General features: G+C 41.1%; 1 protein-coding gene across 3 annotated transcripts in view; it reads right to left on the reverse strand.

Moving 5' to 3' along the window:
- Nucleotides 1-3130: 3130 nt before the first annotated feature.
- The window catches only part of ECPAS (Ecm29 proteasome adaptor and scaffold), a 57945-nt gene continuing 40689 nt past the window's right edge, over nucleotides 3131-20386 (reverse strand). For all 3 annotated transcript variants that reach the window (XM_079331626.1, XM_079331625.1, XM_079331627.1), the window contains 21 exons: nucleotides 20083-20200; nucleotides 19371-19538; nucleotides 18426-18505; nucleotides 17589-17694; nucleotides 17010-17057; nucleotides 15912-16033; nucleotides 14701-14851; nucleotides 13850-13915; nucleotides 12110-12199; nucleotides 11548-11614; nucleotides 10827-10918; nucleotides 10673-10739; nucleotides 10248-10439; nucleotides 9056-9264; nucleotides 8524-8567; nucleotides 7824-8016; nucleotides 7119-7260; nucleotides 6411-6516; nucleotides 6177-6265; nucleotides 4932-5003; nucleotides 3131-4102 (listed from right to left, as the gene is read on the reverse strand). In XM_079331626.1, coding sequence (XP_079187752.1) covers nucleotides 3963-4102; nucleotides 4932-5003; nucleotides 6177-6265; nucleotides 6411-6516; nucleotides 7119-7260; nucleotides 7824-8016; nucleotides 8524-8567; nucleotides 9056-9264; nucleotides 10248-10439; nucleotides 10673-10739; nucleotides 10827-10918; nucleotides 11548-11614; nucleotides 12110-12199; nucleotides 13850-13915; nucleotides 14701-14851; nucleotides 15912-16033; nucleotides 17010-17057; nucleotides 17589-17694; nucleotides 18426-18505; nucleotides 19371-19538; nucleotides 20083-20200 — 2362 coding nt within the window. In that variant the 3' untranslated portion in view covers nucleotides 3131-3962. The remainder of the gene's footprint in view (nucleotides 4103-4931; nucleotides 5004-6176; nucleotides 6266-6410; nucleotides 6517-7118; nucleotides 7261-7823; nucleotides 8017-8523; nucleotides 8568-9055; nucleotides 9265-10247; nucleotides 10440-10672; nucleotides 10740-10826; nucleotides 10919-11547; nucleotides 11615-12109; nucleotides 12200-13849; nucleotides 13916-14700; nucleotides 14852-15911; nucleotides 16034-17009; nucleotides 17058-17588; nucleotides 17695-18425; nucleotides 18506-19370; nucleotides 19539-20082; nucleotides 20201-20386) is intronic.

Genomic DNA, 20386 nt, shown 5'->3' on the forward strand with positions numbered 1-20386 from the left:
GCATTCCATGTTTTAAAACGTGTTCCATGTTTTAAAAATTCTTCAATTCATTAAAAATTCTTTTTAATGCCTTAAAATGTTTTTGTTTTTAAAATGTTTTTTATTAAATGCATCTTATTAGAACTGAAATTCATAGTTTGAAATATTAAACTGGACAACTTTAATCCTTATGCTATGCAGCAATTCCTGTTGTTCCTCTGTAACATTACACAAACGTATATAAGCAGCAGCGCTATAAACTTAAAGCCTTTAGAGGAGGAAAAGCTGATTCAATTACCAGTGTTCTATAGCCTTCAGAAGACCTGTTGCAAAGGGTAGTAACAGTCTTCATTGCCTCTTGTCAAGTTCCAAAGAAAAGTGTCATACCAATTTTTGTTGGTATGTAATTTTTTGTTAATGAGCAATCATCAACAACTAACTCCCAAGCTATTTTTGCAATTTTTAACTTGTTAGTAAATGTAATTTACAATTTTTAACTTTTCAATAAATGTTATTATACAGCCTAGTTGTGTGTGTGCCTTCCTTCCTCAAAGTTTTTTCACCGAACAATGCCTTCTCAGAATTGAACCCTTCCTCAGTTTTTAACTTACCTGAATGTCTCCTGCTGCTTTCAATGATGTGGCTGTGGGGCTCAAACCCAAACCAGCTTTATCACAGCGCTGCAGACCAGGTCTCTGCTCACCACAGCACAAGACCCATGCATGATCTGTGTATGATGGGTGTATGGTCTGACAGCAATTCCCTTGACAGATGATGCTTCAGCCACTTAGTGGCCAGCATCACTGAGGTTTGTGTTTGTGTGCTGTCCTCTGCTTGCCTCATTTGTGTCCCTTACTCTTTTTTCTTCCTGTCTGAATATTGTTTAGAAAAGTACCTATAATCAAAGTTGCACTGGGGGGGGGGGGGAATGTGTGCATGTCTGGATTAATTTGGAAATACTGAGGTTCTTGAATATTATTTTAGTAAGCTTTCCATCTCATGGCCTCATCTACCATGTTGAATAACTAATATATACAAGACTGTATATCTAATAAATGCAAATGATGTGTCTGTAATACAGACACATGTCCTAACCTGCCTGGTTGCAGGAGACCAAGCTATGGGTTCAAAAACACACAACTCCTTCCAGGGCTGCAGAGCCACTGTGTGTCAGCATGAGGCAAGGGCAGCGGGCCAGCATGGAGCACAACAGCAGCACACACTGAATCTGGAGCACAGGAACACTAAAAAATACCCAGCACAGGAGAAAAAAACATTACAAATTACTCTGAGGAACAGGTCATGCAGCTTTTATTTAGTTTTTACCTTTTTGGTAAGCAGGAGGGTGTTCTTTCAGTCAGACCATTCACATATTTGGACAGTACAGATTGCAGTAAATTTGATGGAGATCTTGCAACATTAGAAAACTTTTCTCAATATACATCCATTTAAGCAACAGCTTGTAAGTCAGAGCGAAAGTGCTAGAGTCGAGTCTGCGCACTGCACTCCAGGTATACAAAGCATTGCAGCAGCACAAGAGATGCCCGTGCTGGGCAAAGTACAGTGTGTTTTACATAGTGCAATCACTTTTAGAGGAGAAACTCTAGGAAGGCCACATCTATTTTTTTTTTTTTAATCCTATCAAGTTTACAAATGCGAGGGGGATAGAAATCAAACCTCTGACTTAACTTTTGTACAGGTAGGTTTTGTGTATAGGCACATGCTTTAGAGAGGAGCTCTGAATCTGCTCTGTAATCACAACAAAGACATATTGCTTTGTGATTCAGAAAGTGTCATACCATCTCTAACCTTCCTAACACTCTTGGCCAGAGTTGTTAATCCAGCTGTTTTATAGAGTTCCTAGATTATGCTCTTCCCTCTAGTGTAAATCCCCAATAGAGAAATTCAGGTTGCTATTGACAATGATTACAGTTATTCTACGTACAGTCATTTGACCATGCTAGGCATTGCCTCTGAATACTCCAGTCCACAGTGAAAGCTCAAATTACCAGAGACATGGAGGCTCTTGCTTTTCTGTTACTGTCACTCACCAATATGAAAAAACCCAAGTCAGACAATGAACTGCTATAGCAAAGCATCAGCGGTAATATTCACCTAATACAAACAACAACAACAACAAAAAAAGGGGGGGGGGGGAAAAAAAAAAAAAGGAGCACTCATGACACTACATGTCACGGTAAGCAAGTTTTTCAAGATACTGCAAAATTATTTGCCCAGTAAAATTTTAAAATGTACACTGTGCTCAGTAGTTCAAACTACATGTAAACAAAGAGCAGCTCCCTGCAACAAGGTGTAAATCAAAACAGTAGCACCAGCTCCCAGCACCAAGGAGTTGCCCACTGACCAGTTCTAATGTACAATGCAATAGTGCTCGCTGAGGTTTCTGCTACACAAGAGCCACAGTGGGACAGCTCTGCCCATTTTTTCCTGACATTCTCTTACCAGGTGTGCACAAATTACATTCTTCCCTATGGAGAGCAAGTCAGACAACAAGATTGTTACAGTACCAGGAAACACTGACTGGGGAATGGCACCTGAGGGGAAAATAGGTACTGCATACCTGAACCTGAATAAATGGGCATGGAGGGAACATGATGTCATCTGAGCAATCCTGTCCTTAACAGAGCAGATCTGAAAGGAGCTGGAGACTTCAAGAAAAGAAACAAGCCTTCTGGTGCTGAAAGCCATGAACATGATATTGCCCACAGTAATGATTTTATTTCACCGTCAGCAAAGCATTTATCCCCAAAAAGTTGTACACACACTGGTCAGATTATGGAGCAGCACTATCTTCACACTATTAAAGTTTGCTGCTATAGTGGTCAGATTTGTCTTTTGTCAGAGGAGGGGAAAAAAAGGAGACAGGCAGCAGGGCCACATTACCATACAGCAATTTTACTCCCATGTTAATGCAGATATAATCCTTTTAAGTGCTAATTGCTAGAAATGACTTGGGCTCTGATAAATGACAGATTATTCAGTTACTTACAAATATTGACAAGTCTAAATTGTTACAGGTTTCCAAAGCAATAATAGGTTTACCAACAGGAAGGGAATAAAACATTACCACTATTAAAAAAATGTGTCATTTCAAACTTCAAACACTCTTCAAAAACATATCTAAAAAAGATTGTTTTCCTTTTTTTTTTTTTTAATTTCCTGGAGCTAAGTAGTGTCCATGTAAAACAATTTTGAGAAGAGCAGTGTTCTACCTGGGTACCAACTAGGCTCAACTTTGTCCCACACAGCTCAGTAAAGGGCTCTCTTGTGCATCTTTTGGGGGGAAAAGTTCTCATTTAAAGTTTGGGAGGCCGAGGTTGCCAGCTGGGGAAGGCATAGTCTCAGTCAATCCATGCTAAGGTCAGAGAAGGAGGAAGGAACAAAGTTAACAGTACTCTGCCTTTCATAATGCACAGAAAACAGGCTGCAAGGGAGGAGCAAGCAGAAGCAGAGGTGGATGTCAGATGAAACCCTGCCCCTGGAAGCCACAGGAGTTGAACACAGGCCTCATCTAGGGAAGCATTTTGTTCTCTACAGGTAACAAGCACCAGCACTACTGGAGTAGACACCAGTTAACCAATCTCTACATACAAAAAATGTAAGAAAACTAAATATGCTTTTACTTCCTGTGCTGGTGGATTTTAAACAGTTTTTTTGAAGGACATGGGGATCTGAGCAACATTCTTCAGCCGATTAAAAAAAAAAAAAGCATCTTGCCCTTGCATTTTTTATGTTGCACACTTACAAACATTCTAGGGCAGATAGAGGTATTTGCTGATAAAACTAACAATCAGCTTAAGAGTGAAAATAATACTAATGGGGAAAAGAATTTAAGGCATTTTATATTTTGGCCAGGAATGATGCATCCTACAGAATAATCTTCATTTCCCCACTTGGTTTTCAGACCACTACACTTTTTTGTTTTTGTTTTACATGGCACTTTGAAATTTATGTTTTACAACTTAGTCAAGATTTTCAAGTGTTTTCTTCAACACCAACGCCTTCTCTTGTAGCTCAGGTCTGCTATCTGATGCCATTGTAGACAATGAACGAATGAGGAGCTCTCTGTTTTCTCGTGTCAGGCTCTCCCACTGTTGAGCTTCTGTGTGGATAAAAACAGACATTGGACATGAACACCAGAAAACAAAAAAAAAAAAAATCCAAAGACAAAATTTCTAAAAGGACATTGTTTTCCCCAGACAGGCTAAAAGAGTGACTGCTTCAACCTTTCAGTCACAGTTCATACTGTGCTTCCAGGAGAACTCAAATTCACTCAGCACGTGTATGTGCTGCCTACTGCCAGGGAGTTGCACCTCTCTAGACCACGTGTCTTTGTCTAAGCCCACAGCGTGTGAACGCAAGGGCCTGAAGAACCATGTTTCCTATGTTGTAACTGGCTCATGAAAGAAGCATGTAGGATTTTTGCCAGAATAAAGGAAACATGATATGCATACCAGAAATTCAAAGTAAAAATTTGCTACATAACAACTGCAGACACATATGAAACTTGGGCCCTAAGAGGACCTTACCCTATGAAGTTAATTCTGCAAAGCTTGAATACTAAATAATAATGAGAAACCAAACTTGACTCTGAAAAGCTAAAATCACTCTTCTGTACTAAGAGGAGCTCTCTCCTCTATAGAGCTTGAAGGTAACACAGACAGATCTGACAACACAGTTCTGTGAGCTCCATGTGGGACCCTCCTTGCTGCATGTTCTCCTCACCAAAGAAATATCCAACAGTACTTTAGAACTTGGTATTAGCCTTGGTTACTTCAAGGCCTCTCCTACTTCCAAGTCCCAGCTTCCCCAAAATTGCCCAGTGCTGCAAGCTGAAGGTAAGACCATTTCTCCAGAGTCCCAGGCTACACAGCCAGGTGCCATCTTCACCGAGCAGTGGCTCTTCCAGGTGGCAAGTAAAAAGTTCTCACCTTGTAGTTTGGTGAGCAGCAGTTGTATCACAGACAAAGCTTCTGTTCGTATGGATGTGTAGCTTTTGTTTTCTAAGGGATTTAAAGAAAACAGACAAGAAAACTCAGAACTAAGTTGAGACCAAATGCACTAACCTTACAATAAGCAGTCAGCTCTGTGTCCTCCAGACCACTTTTGTTAACACAGTTCACTGAGCTCTTGTTTGTGCTGTCAGTCTGCAGTGCACCTGAACACTAGGCACATTTGAATGGCAGAAAGTCAACAAGTAGAGGTTGACAAGTCAACTAAACCTTGTGCATTGCCTCTGCCACTATCACACAGCTACTATGCTTACATATTCCAACAGGGAACAAAATGCTGCCATAGCTGCAAGGTGATGGCAGACAACTTCTGTTCATAACAATGTTCTAGTGATTTGTATGGGCTGGAGGCCATACAACTGTTAACAAGTAACATTAAGTGAGGGTACATAAACCCCATGCCAGTCAGCAAACACAACCTTGTCACAAAGTTACTTGGTCTATGAGCAAAAATCTTACTAAGGTGAGGACCCTAGTCCTCATTCCCGGAGGACTGATACATAAAACAAACTTTCTCCAAAGGGGTCTCTGAAATGGCAGCAAGCAGCGAAGTAGGTGCTGTCTTTAAGCACATCCATCAGAAACAAGACCACATGCAGGTATGATATATGGGGCACTGTTACCGTCACAGGACAAGTGGGAACACCACCAAAGTAATAAAGAGGCCCATGACCTTCAACATGACACAAACAGCACTTATATATGGGTGCCCTGCTCCACTAGAGCACAAACTACCTCCATAAGCCTTGGAGCTTCACACACTGGCTATCTGAGAAAATTTGAATTATCTTTTGGATACTATAATCTTGGATACATAACGCATATGTACCTAAGAAATTTGAATGGTGGAGGAGAAAAGCTTGTGTTTCATTAAATCAGGAATAGCATGTATTCTGAGAGGTTGCATGGTCTGCTGTCTGCCTCTCCCTCTCCTTGCAGAGCTCTCTTGCACAAGAGGAATGCACTTCTCTGTGAACTGTACCCTGCATAGTACTGTCGTGAACACTGCAGCTTCACAATAATCACACTGCAGTGCAAGGAACAGCTAAATGTTACCTCTGACAACTGTTTATCCTGCATCTCCTTTACCTCACAAACCCCCAGAGGACAACGGGATTAACAAGCAACTCCTCATCCATCACAAACCAGGAGAAGCCCATTTACCTAAAGAATGGGTCATAGAGGAACAGGTTTCCAACAGTATTTCTGTCAAAGCCACAGGGTCAGAGTGCTCTTCATCAAACAGCATTAGCCTGTCAAATGCAAAAACAGTCAGGCACTATGCATCACTGGGACAGAAGCCTGCTCAACTTCTCCAAGTTTTCTTAGAGGTTCCTTAAACAGTTTCAAGCAAGAAAGAGAAGACAAATCACTGAAGTGGACTGCAGAAAGAATTACCCTTGAAAGTAGGCATTCATGGCTTGTAGCACTCCAAGGTGTACTTTCCATGTGCTGAGTTTCAGGCGATCACACATTAACTTGCAAAATTCTTGACGATAGCAACCTACAGGCAAAAAAAGGACATCACCATGTTACCACAGGAAAAGGCAGAAGGAAACATTTACTGGTCCAAAGCATTCCTCAACAAGTGGCATCAAGCCAATCACTCAATATGACTAAGTCAACATCCTGTAATGAGTGACCCTGAAAATCTTCACCACATCAAATCACTCATTACAAATGCTGGCAGATGAAACAGCTGCATTACACACTCTGGCATGCTAATAAAAGCAGCCTTTTCCAATCCTTCTCCAGGTATTCCCAGTTCTTCCACCTCATACCAGCTTTGATGCAAACAAACATGAGCAGCACAGTTAGGCCTCTTTTCATTAGGCAAGCAATCTTACTTATCCCACATATCTATAAACTCAGAACATTTTTGTGAAGTGAATTTAAAACAATAGTAAAGACTTTTCCCAAGGATGAGTTATTCTGCAGTAAAGCTGTTGGGGCAGCTTTCTCACTGAATACCCTTACAAGCTGCCTGCAATGAGATCCTGCATATTCTGCACTCTTCTCACTGTGCATGCAATCTCCACATCCTTCCCTTCTTCCACTTTTCATTTTAAGAGAAAATAGTTTGCTCACATTTCATCAGTGACTTACGCTGTGTCTCTGGGCTCCTCGGCCAGGCCTTGCCCAGGGTCTCAAAGGCACAGATCAGGGACTCCATCTGAACCTCCTCCCTCATGTCCTCATCCTCTTCATCATGCTTTAGAAAAGCTGCTCCCATGCTCTCCAGAGAGTTCTGCAGAGGCCACAGGAAAGGTGTGACTGACAGAAGGATGAGGGCAGGCTAGGCACACACTGCAGTGCAGCTCAATCTTCCCCTGCAGTCTGCACACACCAGCCCTCGTGCCCAGCTCTGGTGCTGCTGCCAGCCTGCAAAGGGCACAGCAGGCTCTGTGGTCTGGACCCAAACACATGCCTGTGCTACTCCCAGAGCTGCAAGATTCTACTGACACTAAACACAAGCACCCTATACAGCTTCCCAGGAGTCTTTTGCTGCCTGTAGAGCATCCAAGAATTAACTTTTCAGGATGTAATGGGGCAGCAGTAGACATCACATGCAGGAATCTGTCTAGAGAACAGTTGAGCTAATTCAGAATTTGGGGAGCACAGACAGAACCATTGTAGGGCTCACCAACTGACTGGTATTTAGCCCCACCAAAAATCTGTCTGAGTGTGGGGAGTCCTTCATATCACCAGCCCTCTGGGCAGAAGCCTGCCATGCAACCAACATCACTGGGACTGTCACCATTTGGGTGTTCTGCTCTGAAAGAGGGAAAACTCGATAAGTTGAACTGATACCTTCTTTATCATGGGAAAGATGATATCAGCAAGTTCCTGGAACCGGTCTTCCTTTGTTACCTGCAGCACGTCAGCTGCACAGCGCAGTGCCACCATCTTATACTTCAGGTTTTCTTTACGACATTCTTTCAGGAGAGCCTGGACAACATCTCTGATGGTGGGCTGACCAGGCACTGACTTCTGCAGCTCTGCACTGAAATGAAAGGCACACAGACACTATCATGTTAATCTCTTCCCAAAATCCACTGTTCCCAGACAGGAACAAACTCCCGTGTCCAGGCACCAAGTTACCTACCAGTAATTATAACAGAAATTACACTGGAGTGCTCTTTCTCTTTGTCTGTTCTATTTTCTGTTTTATTTTCTTTTTTCTCATATGCTTCCAAGGCACTTGTTCCCTCACTACTCTTTTGCCTCTTCCCCCTTTTCCATTTAAGGTCTCCATCTTCCCCCTTAGTCTCTGCTTTCCTCTTAGCAATTGTGGCCTCTCAATATCCTCCCCTTCCTCTTTAAATCAACCATTTACTTCTACAGGTCTCTCTTGTGAGGAGCATCACTTGCTCCTCACATGCTGATAGACCAGGATAGTGTGACAAACTTTCTAGAATCTCCTTAGTACCCTATATGCAATAACACTGTATAGCAGCCTTCCTTTTGAGATGTCAGATCCCCAGGGTACCACCTCATTCAAGACACTTACCTGCATGCAGAAACAACACTGGCAACAGCCTTTAACAGCTCCTCCTGCAATGATAAAAGAGACATCACTGATAAGTGCCACACAGCAAAAACACACAGTCCTGCTGCACAGGGATCTTTGTTTTCTTATGCAAGGAACAGTTGGGAAATATGCCTGTCACACCAGTTTGAAGAAGCAATGTCTGTATATCCCCTGCCACTCCTGCTGAACAGGATCTAGCTTTCAATCTGCACAGAACAGGCAGCAGAAAGGGGCCTTGCAGCACCTCTGAGCACATGCCATTATCCCCCCAGGCTAGAAATGGTGCAGTGGAATTAGTCTAAACGGGAGCCCAACTCCTAAAGCAGTCTGAATTTCACCTGCCTGTCTTCCCAGTCATATCTGTATCTGCTAAATGCAGGACAAAAGGCAGACTCATTGCATCAGCATTCTTATTGTGCTGCTCTGCAGCACAGAACACAGCATTTCCTGGCTCAAGGGCTAAACACTACTGGGCTCACAGCAAACCATGAGGTGACAATTCCCACTTTACCTTCCCAGTCCAGGTTCTCCCTGGCAGGCCTTGCAGCAGTGCAGAGAGCACCATTCCCAGATGTGGTGGCACAAGGGAGCCTGTCTGTTTGGCAATTGATGCCATGGCAGCTGCTCCCTGAGCTTTCATCTTCCAGGACTGGGACTGCAGAGCCTTCTGCGTGATGAATATCAACTCCTGCAAATACAGTCTGATGCCACCCTGAGTACCTGCATGTCAAATGGAAGAAAACTAATTTTGCTACAAAACAAACAAGCCTTTGATCTTACTAAAAGAACCCCATAACAACACAACAAAAAACACTGCAAGAAAACAAGCTAACCCTACACTGAAAAAAACCCCCCAAAACCCAAAAAACAACCAGTTACAGATCTCTTGGGGTTTTTGGCTAAGAGACACATCAGAAAGGTCTTCTTCAGGCAAAAACATAAAGAATTCTTCCCAGACTGACTGAAGACTAGTTCTTTTCTAGGGGTTTCACATTAAGCCTTTGTTGTGTATTTAGACACAGAGCTCATTTCAGTCTGTCCATATAGCAGACACTAGACCTTGTGTTAGCCTGTTCCTAAGGAATATAATGTATTTATTTTTTTTCTTCCAAGAACAGATTACTAGAAAATCTTTTTCAGTTCCTTTATCATACTCCAGAAAAATCATCTAATGACTGAGGAATCAGATCTGAAATCTAAAAGTGTCAGCAAAACAATACTATAATGCATCCAGATCTTCCTCTACAGAAAGAGTTGCACTTTTATAGCGGATTTGCTCATTGAAGCTAAAACCACAAGTATTACCAGAGAGCTCTCCAATAAGAGACAAAGGCCAAAGCCCCTTAACTCTGAAGTGTGCAGCAGCCCCTAAAGGCTGGCATCAACATTTCCAGAGATGTCTATTTATCCGTACCATCAGGGCCATATTATAGTGGCATTTGGTACACCACAATTTTAAAATACTTCTACTGTGCCAGTCTATCCTTGTGATCGATGTCCCTGTAATTATTTTAAATAACCAGAGAAGGTAACTGTATGAAGGTTACAAGAATACAAGAAATCTAGAGCAAAGAAGAAAATGAAAACAAGCTTCCCAAATCTCTTACCATGAAAACTCTGTATTTTCTTAATGAATTCCATAAAGCATGCTAATTCTTGTCCCATGCTTCCCAGAAAGCTTTACTACTCTTAACACAACTTACCAGGTACATTTTCCTGCCAAACTTCAGTCCACAGAGTAGAATTTTCTTTCTCTCCTTTCTCTTCTTCAGAAACTTCATGCATTCCAAGAAAAGCCAATGGCAGCACCTGCTTGGCATGGTTCTTCAGTACATCTGGGCTGTAGCGTCCCATAGCATGCACAGTTAAAGCACAGCCTACTCTGTAAACTGGCTCTGAAAAAGCAAAACAAGCAGATTATGACTGGGAAGCAGGATTATCCTTTTAACTTCTTGGTTTGCCTCTAGGAAAACAGACTAATGCACAGTATTGTGTAACACTGTATAGGAATTATTCAGCCAGTGAAACCAAGCATCACAATATAGAAATGTTCTTTACTAGCTTTTGCTATCACCAGGAACTTTTTCTGCACTGTATTCTGTAAGTGAGTACCCCAAAAGCAACATACCTTCCTTCTCCATGTACCAGCTGCTGAGTTTGTGCAGCAGCTTCTCAGTGCTACTGTCCCGGGAAGTCTGTAACAAGGAAGAGACTCAAATTATTCAAACACTTCAAAGAAGACCACCAATAAAGATAAAAATAAAGCTTAAGGTACAACTCACCCTGACTAGATGACCCATAGCAAAGGCAAAAGACTTCTGTACCACACTGTTGCGATCAGTCAGGCCACTAAGTAAAGCGCTCATAAGTTTGCCTGTCAGAAGAGATTTTATTTTACCCAAAGCATCATGTTTTATTGCTATGGCAAGAATTACAATAGCCTGCATTTCATCAGACTGCCTGAATTTATGCACTTTTCCTCACTGCATGCATGTGGGATTATAAGTCTGTAAGTCCTTATGTTTAAACTAGTACTAGTGTTTTGCACACCTTGACTGATAACATTCCTATATGCAAGCACTCCAGTTGATCATGCTTTCATTTCTATTTTGCAAAAGAAAGGTGATGTTCTTTCTACTATCCAAAGACACCCAATGAAGCAAAGTTGCTGTTCATGGTCCACCTATAGCTCAAGTTGAAAGAAAAAGTGCACATTGACAGTGCTGCACTAACACAGGCATTGTTACACTGCTCCAAGCAAGGGAACAAATATTTTTCCTATTCCTGCTTAGTGCTAGTGAACTCCTTCCTCTATCTCTTCTAATTTGGTGAGGATACTGAACCTATCCCCAAGCATGCCAATCTCCAACAAAAAAGGTAACTTCAAACAGCTGTCTGATAAAAATACACATGTAAAGATCATTCTTGTGCTAAACTCAAGGGAAGAAACACCACAGCAACCAAAAGTACCTTTAAAACCTGACACTAAGAGACAAACCTTACCTGAATAAGGTGTTAAGTCTTGAGGGCACTGTGTGGTTAATGACACAATTACACTGGCACAGCCCCCCTGGAAGATTGCAATGGATAAAGATAAAATAAAACAATAAGATTTGCCACTGGTTATTATTGTCAATACTTGATTGGGTGCTGCCTGCAGTTGTAAGACATGATCTACACCTACTCACTTCTATTCCCATAGTCCAAGAGCAGTAAAAGTAGAAGCAGTAAAAGTTTGCAAAACATGAATGACAAGAATAGAAACAGGAAGTAAAAAAGGACCCACACTCAGCATAGATGATCCTAGAAGATTTGCAGCAATCAAGGACAACCTTCTGCACTTATGTCACAGAGCACAGCAGCCATGTAGCCTAGAGGAGGTTAGGGCAGTGTGCATTCAGAAGATGTAAGTAGTGGGTTGGGACTCGGATGGCAAATCACTTCAGTATGTATGAACCCAAGCTGTTGCTTTAAAAGACATAATTCAGTGGAACCACATTTACATTGACACTGCTCTATATTCACTTCTTCATTTCCAAAACAGCTATTAAAACTACATACATACCTTTGTGCCAATGCCAACTCCACTTTTGATCAGTTCACACAGCCGAGGGACTAACTCACCGAGGACAGATACATCCAAATACTGCAAGCTCTAGAGAAAGGCAAGAGACGGAGAGAGAGAAAAAAGGAACAAAAAAAAGAGAAAGGTAATGGCAGACTTAGGTGGGTGTATTTCTAGTGGAGGGTGCCTCAGCTCTGTTGGCTGGTCCTCAGCTGAATCACAAGAGTTTGCTGTATGATGAGAAAAAACTAACATGAAGTAGAATACACCACATACAGATTCTTCTCTGCTGAGCTGATTTTGCTAAAACTATCACTTGCCGGAACTGATGTGTTCCAACTCTTCAGGAACTGAAACTAACACACTAGCAAGAATGAGATGCAAAGGCATCTGTATCTTAACGAAACCCAACATCTCCCCAACTCTCTCAGGAAGCAATAACATATCCAAAGCAGTCAATGACACGAAACCAGTCAAGACAGTTTTTAAACAAGTCAAGACAAAAGAGTTGCTTAAATGACACAAAGGTACAAAATGGATGTGATTAGTATAATTTTTATTCTGCTATGCCTAAAATACCACAGGGCAAAACAGAAAGCCTCATGTTACCAGCATTCTGTGTAATACACTGTCTGCAGAGGGGACATCCATTCTCTAGCAAATTCAAGGATCATATAGTAAATGAAGGTAATTGAGCTTTCGAAATCAGATCAACTATTCCTTCCTCCTCCATCACTGCTTTGGTGAAGGAAATTATCCATATAATCTCCCAGTCAGCCCCAGAATATAGAGGAGGTTGCTCATAAGCCAGGACAACTTCACAAAACCCCAGGGAAGCCATTACTATCTCTCCCCCACCCTACAAAATGCCAATCAATGACCAGGGCACCACAGTTGTTCCCTCAGGGCTGGCAAGGTAGGGCATGGCCTGGAAGAGGGACAGCAGCAGCTGCTGTAGCCTGCAGAGTTGCAGCAAGTGCACTTTTACATGAAGCCTTTAATTCCAAACTGCTTTGCACTCTATTTATAGAGACCACTTCACCTGACACCAAAACTCAACTGCACATGCTGTCATGTACAGAAAGGCTGCTGGTGCTGTTTCTCCATTAGTTGAGAAAAAAATAAATTACTCTGGTGGCTACAACTCCTCTAAAACTTGCCCAACCCTCACATTCTCCACCTGTCCACATGCCCCTGGCTGAGTGGAAAAGAGAGGCCTTTTCCTGGGAAGGGACAGGCTCCTACAGAGGACAGGGAGTTCTGCCAGGATATCCTATAGCACAGCATCTGTGCATCAGCAGCTCTTCCTCCAGCAGCAGGAAACTCTGGGGCCAAACACTGTGCCTTACCAGCAATGACTATCATCAAGTGAAGGCCCAGGCGAAGTTAGTTTTGGAGATGAGGGCCAGATAATAAGAGAAATGCTAGCTAACCCAGGCCGAGCCCCTATCCAAAGAAAAGCACTTGAAGGATGCCCTCTTCATGAAAGCAAGCATGTCTTCAGATGAAGAAGCAATCCATCTGATTTCAAATGGAGCCAAACTTATTCACAATTGATCTGAGGGGCAAGCATTGGTGGCATGATGAGAAGTCTGTACATGAAAAAGGAAGTGGACAGACAGCCACATGGAGATGTGATAAGAAAATGAAACCTGAACAGAGATTCTGTAAGCTTACATTTTAATTCCTATTGCTCTACAACATACTTTACACTGAAACACTTCTGAAATCAATACTTACCATGTTAATGGTTTCCATCATCGGAGATGATTTGACAGCATTAAGTCTGGCACTATCCATTGCAGTCTACAAAAAACCAAAAAAAAAACAAAACAGGAAAACCCACCAAACCCCTAAGTGTAAACACAATATGAAAACAATAGAAAGGGGAACAACATCAGCTGTAACTCACAACCTTAGACTAAAATCTATTTCAGATACATGGAGAAACATGTATGCCTACAGATGATGAATGTTTCCCTTTCAGAGGCAGATGGATGTTCTAGAGGGAGGGAAAGAGGAAGGGAAAACAAAGAAATAAGATCTCTCACTGAAGTGTTCAAATTGGTCACCTTCTTTTAATTTGCAAAAGACTAATCTAATCGACCCTCTTCCCTCCCACAATGAAATCAGCTAAATTTGTTTCTAATCAATGGGTTTCAATCACTTTCCCAAGAAGACTGTGATTGATTAATATGGTTCTTTGAGAACAATTAAAGGACACGGTGCTTACAACATTCACCTCCAGCACACAGTGCTATGGTACACCTTACAATTTAAGTTAATGATCTCTTGAAGTTAATCCCTTGGGAAAAATGGCAGTGACATTTAAGAACAGATTAAGAAAACTGATCTTCACTTTTGGAAAAATACAATGGTCTAGGGAACAAAAATGATCCGAATCCTTCAAAAAAACTCCCACATTTGTCCAGCCATATTCTGCGACCAAGCTTTTTAGTAATTTATTAGCTATTTCTCTTTGCTTTTAGAATACCTCTCCACCAAACCTGCTATTTTTCTGATCACTGAATGAAGATTAAATCTGTGGTATCTCTGCTCTGTGGATACTTCCCCCTTATGGCTGCACTTACTTTCTCTTGATCTGTTGCAGAAAGACTCAAATAATTGAGGACTTGAGGCTCCAGCACACTCAAGGATTCCAACAGGGCTGGGATAAGTTTTGGTGCATGAGGTTTCAGCATAGACCCAGCACTTTTACTGATCTTCACAAGAGTGTTAATGCTGGAAAACGATAAAAGCAAAGGTCAACAGATATACACATAGACTGAAAAGCGATCTACTGTAATCCAGATATATCAATATAAATATTCCTTCAAACAAAACCACGTGCAACTTTTGCTTAAACAAAATTATTCCCTAGTCCTGAGCTTCCAAGGGATATTTTGCCTTGAGATTGTTTATTTTGGCCCTGGAATCAAAAAGGGAATGGGCAAAGAGGGAGTACTGCAGGCAGATGTGGGAAGAAGTAACACACCCCCATGTTTTAAACAAGTACTGGGCAAAGTCATCCTGAGACATCCATTGTCTCTGACCAAGAAAAGACAAGTTACAATAATCTACTCAAACCTACTAGTGAGTTTCAGACTGATCACATGTGTCATGTTGCATTTTGAGAAGGGGTTTGCATATCTTCAAAAGGAACGAAAAATGTTCAGGAAATATTCTTTTGTTAGAACTCTCCTAGCCTTCCTAATAACTATTTTTGTGAAGACCAGATCTCCCTCTGAATTTTGAGGGTTTTTTGTACCTCAGTCAAAGGAAAGAATAAACACGATTATAAACTCACAAGGATATAAAGTCCCTACACATCAAGGGACATTGAACTGTTACAAGAAATAAAATGTACTTGAACAGCGTGACCAAATGCAGTCACAACTGGGATGTGAACTGTCAATATTCACATGCACTTCTGAAATCAGATACAGCTGTTTGAAGAACCATAGGACTTTTTTTTTTTAAGCAGAACAGATCTGCCAGTACAAAGGACATCCTTAGCATGGCACACTCCTTCTGGATCTGCCTACCATTTGTACAAGGAGAAAAGAACTTCCTATTGGAAACGGAATCTGGACATTTCCAGAGAGGCCATGTACTCCCAAAAGGCAGGCAGGGTTCTCAGGGCTGCTATTTAAACCCCATGAGAAAAGAACTCAGCAGGAAAGCGCTTTTGGGGGGCCACTTCAAACACAAAGAACATTCTGCAACTCAGGTGAATAAACTGGGTGTCTTGGGGACAAGTCACGACCCAACCCCCAGGGAACTTACACGGTGCAAAACTAACCTGAGAGATCGGACTTCAGCAACTGTGCTTACTATTCCTTTGTCTAGGAGGCAAGGCAGCAACACAGCTATCGTCTTCTGACCTGCTGCTCCTTTAGAGGGGTCACACATTTTCACACAGACCTGGGGACAGGCGAGAATCAGTGCTGCAAACATGTACAAACTTCCCCCACAGATTAAAGCAACTTCTTTAGACAGAAGAAGCCAACAGCAACTAGACAAACTGCTTATAGCCAAGCCCAGGCTCTGTTACCCCTTCATCTCTACCTTAACAAGATCATTAAGCCATAAGAGTCATCCCTAAAAGGGGTTTCAACTATAATCTACTTCCAGAAAAGGCATATTCAGAGCCTAACAGGCCTTGACCTGAACCTGGATAAACAGATGAACCAAATGGCCTCTCAACTGAAGGACAGCCTATCTCAGCCACAGGGACTCAATCATTCCACACAGTAGAGCAGCAAGTCCCAGAGGAGAACACATTCTGCAACTGCAACATTTCACAACATTTTGGGACCAGATCCTCACTTGCAGCATTAAAGTGTCATGGACTATGAAGACTGATTTCAAACACAGCACTTTAAATCCACTGCCACCAGTGTGACTATTTTAGAGGATTACCAAACAAAATATCAAGTCACAGACGTGCATTACACCTAAAAAACCTTGTCAATAACAGCATCACAGAGAAGTCCATACACAATTACTCTGTTTCATGCCAGCAATGTACCACCAGGCTTGGTCAACTAGATCAATCTTGGTAAACTGTTCAAGTTACAGTAAATTTATTTAAATTCCACCCCCAACACTGGAGGAAAAAAGCTACAGTTTATCACATCCTTCCTTTGCTTGTATAGACCTTAACATCACATTACCCTCAAGCAGCAGGACTTCACTAGAATAAAGTACAGGGGAGTATGTGGTTATGCTTATTATGATTGCTTTCTAGGGAGTTGTTCAGTCTTTCACAACTGGATCTTACACGTGAGATTCTCTGAAGACAACAGTCTAAAGAAAATATAGTCCAATATAGTCACTCCTGACATCAAAGCCATACATGTTTTGTCTACACGTGCATAAGACAAAATTGTAGTTTTACCTTGCTTAAAGTTTTTAGGGCTAGCTCTGCTGCCTTTCGCACAGTCTCCTAAAAAAAAAGTCAAAAATTATTTCTGTTATTTTTATTCTTCTAGAATAATTAATATTAATCGAGAAGTAATTACACTAGAACAGACAAGTCTGTCTTCATAGCTATGACTTAATATAAAGTAGCATCTTTAGAAGAAAATATTTGAACATCATTAAAAGAAATTCTGGCTTTGGTCCATCTGAGTTTCTGGTATAATCAATACATTGACAGAGATGAAACCTGGAAGGACCCAAGGATTCTTACTTCATATATCCAAGTTCAGCACACCATATACCACAATATATCAATTCAGCACCTAGCAACCAAAATAAATGTTTCTATATTCCAATGTTAAGCAACTACTCAGGAATCTTTTATATCAAGGAAAAAATCTCAAATCATCTAGAATAAGCACAGCAGTTTAATACTCAAAACTCTCATTGGCTTCAAGCTGACTTGTCAGAGAATCTCTCTTTAAACACCTCAGAGCTTAATCACTATTGTTGAGCGTTTTGTTGAACATTCCTATTCAGTTCAAAGTTCCATTACCTTAATGTCATCTTGCACTCTGAACAGGACTTCCCAGATCTCTGGAAGCTTGTCTATGATGTCATCCAAAGGTCTTCCTCTTAGTAAGTCATTTAGTGCCAGACAGCTGTAAACAGGGAATTTTATTTCTTTCACACAGTGTTCTTACTTAATACAGGTGTATATATACAGATATGTTTATAAATATAAATAAAGAGTTTAGAAAAATCGGAATGGTTTCACCCTCCTTACTTCCCCCAAATTCTAAATCTATTCTGCCACAGGAATGTCTCCTTTAGCAGAGAAAAAATTGCTCAGTTATACAGGTACAATCTTAAACAAGTGACAGGAGGTGAAAAAGGTTGCTGTGGTGAAAACTGCTACTGCAAACATTCTAGTGACAAAACTGTTTTAGTCTTCTTTTCTTTAGGCATATGATAAGAAACCAAAATAGTATGAAGTATGGAACTGAAATTAAAATGGAGGTTTTCAATACAGCATGTCTACAAACCATTAAAAGCAAAAACTAGTTTATTAAAAATAAGTACAAGTACATAATTGTCGGATTGACAAAGTTTTTTAAGAGGAAGCATTATTTCAGATTCAAGGATAGGCAAGAACTAGAAACCAGAAAACTCAATTCTTCACAAAATGTTTAGTGTAAGGCTACATGCAATAAAAAATGTCAGACAAGTGGCTTCAAAATTGTATCATACTTCCAAGGGCAGGCTTCAAGGCTGGGCTCTATCCTGATAAAAGGATATGTCCTCTTTTGCCCCTCATCTTCTTCAGCTTAGCAAGTGAAGAAGAGAAAAGAACGAAGTTCAAAGATAAAACTAATAATTTTTCTAGCAATACCTGGATTCTCTGATTCTCCAAAGACTGCTCGTTAGGTTACTGATCAAATCTTCAAGAATTTCTTTCATGTACTTATCAACCTATAATTTAAAAAAGGAAAAAAGTCATAAAAGAAGCACAGCTATGCATTCTCATTCAGTACTCTATAAAAAAAAGAGACCTTTTGGACAACAGAACTTTCTTTCAGCCACATCAGATGAATTAATGCCTGCCAGTATTGTGCAAACTTTCTCTGTGCTTTAGACACACCCTTCTCAGCACTGCTCAAGTGCTTAACATTGTGAAAGATGCAACAAGGAAAGTCCCTAAGGCCTTTATCAGGTGAACTCTTAAAATGCAACACCAAACATGTATTTATTCAAGAAGCAGTTGTGCTTTGATGGGGATCAGAGGGAATGATTTCACATTAAGATCAGCCTTTCTGGAAGAAAAAAATGCAAACCCAATTCCAAGTCTTGCAGAACCAGAGCAAGGACATCTTATGAAAACCAATTATTCCTGAAATGCACCTGGGAGGAATTCTCCTCAGACTGATGGAATAGCCTCCAACCATGGGCTTCCTAACACATTCCTAACACTGAGGAACTATATTTAGATGTTCTTCCTTCAGGAAGGCATCTTAGGCCATAAGGATTCCTGAAAAGCTTCTCATAAGCAGTATCAAAGCAATATCAAAGTGGAAAGACCCTATTTTAAGTAAATTATAAATTTTAATGCTGACTGTACAAACTAGGTCTGCAATATCCTCTCACATATGAGAGACAGTGCAAAACCTCTGCACAAGCTCCAAGCTCCTCCATGGGCTCAAACACCTCCTTTCCAGTGCAGAACCTCACCCCTTTCTGCAGTGCCCCACCTTTCACAAAATTCATCTGTCCCATGAGGATCTCCAATACGCTGCTGGCTGTCAGCAAAGTCCCTTGCTGCACTTTGCTGGTCACTCACCATCGACTTGTCAGTGACCAACGCATTCCAAATGCTGGTCATTGCCTGTCGAATGCCCAGGTTGGGGTCAAACTGGTAACGGTAGAGCCGGGGAAGAAGCTGGGGCAAAAATGGAGCCAGCTGCTCTCCAGCCTTGGCAGCTATCACATTGAAACCAAATGCCGCTCCCTGAAATGACAACAAAATAGTGTTTGTTGAAGCATTGTTCACTCCCTCGGTTATTTCTCATGGGCATACCAGTCAGGGGCAGAGTTGACATGGCTTAGATTTAGACCAAAACAAAAGGGACACTTTTGACAACAGTGCTTTTTAGCAACTTGCTGATTACTTTTTGCTCTGTCTCCTTAGATAACAAAGATCACCTTCCTTAGAATTCAAAAATTCATTCAGTTTTCAAAACACTATCACTGTTTGAACACATTAAGGATTGTCTTTCTGAGCACACCAAAAAGATAAAAGGATGTCAGTTGATTGAGAAGGCCATGTAGGATTATATTATACAAACACTCTGATACCAAACTTTTGTTGTAAGAATTTCAAGTAATCCTACACTTTTTTTCTCAGCCTGCAAAATTTGTCTTTGACTGATACCAAAGCATCAACACCCTCTACATGCAGTTATTCATAAAACACATAGCCAGGAATAGAGAAATGGATTTTTGTTTCCTGAGTTCACAGTGGGAATGAAAGTTGTATGGAAGTAGAGCATTACCTTCCGAGAATTCCACATGGCATGATGGTTGGCCAGATTCATGAATTTGTACACCAGGTCAGGCTGATTGAGGTCACTAGCCAGTGAACAAAGCTCCTTGTAGGTAGAAAGACCTTGACTTTGAAAAGCAGAAGAGAAATCAGTGTTACTATTTTTGGGTAGACAAATGCTACAACATCTAAAGCTATTTTCAATTCACATCCTAAAGCAGGCAGAGAAAGATGAGTGGCACATCTGTATTACACAGAAATAGTTAGAGTAACTTAGAGAACAAGAAGGAACAAAAGGTCAGGAAGCAGATTTT

Source organism: Erithacus rubecula (assembly GCF_903797595.1).
Source record: "Erithacus rubecula genome assembly, contig: SUPER_Z_unloc_6, whole genome shotgun sequence".
Lineage (NCBI taxonomy): Eukaryota > Metazoa > Chordata > Aves > Passeriformes > Muscicapidae > Erithacus > Erithacus rubecula.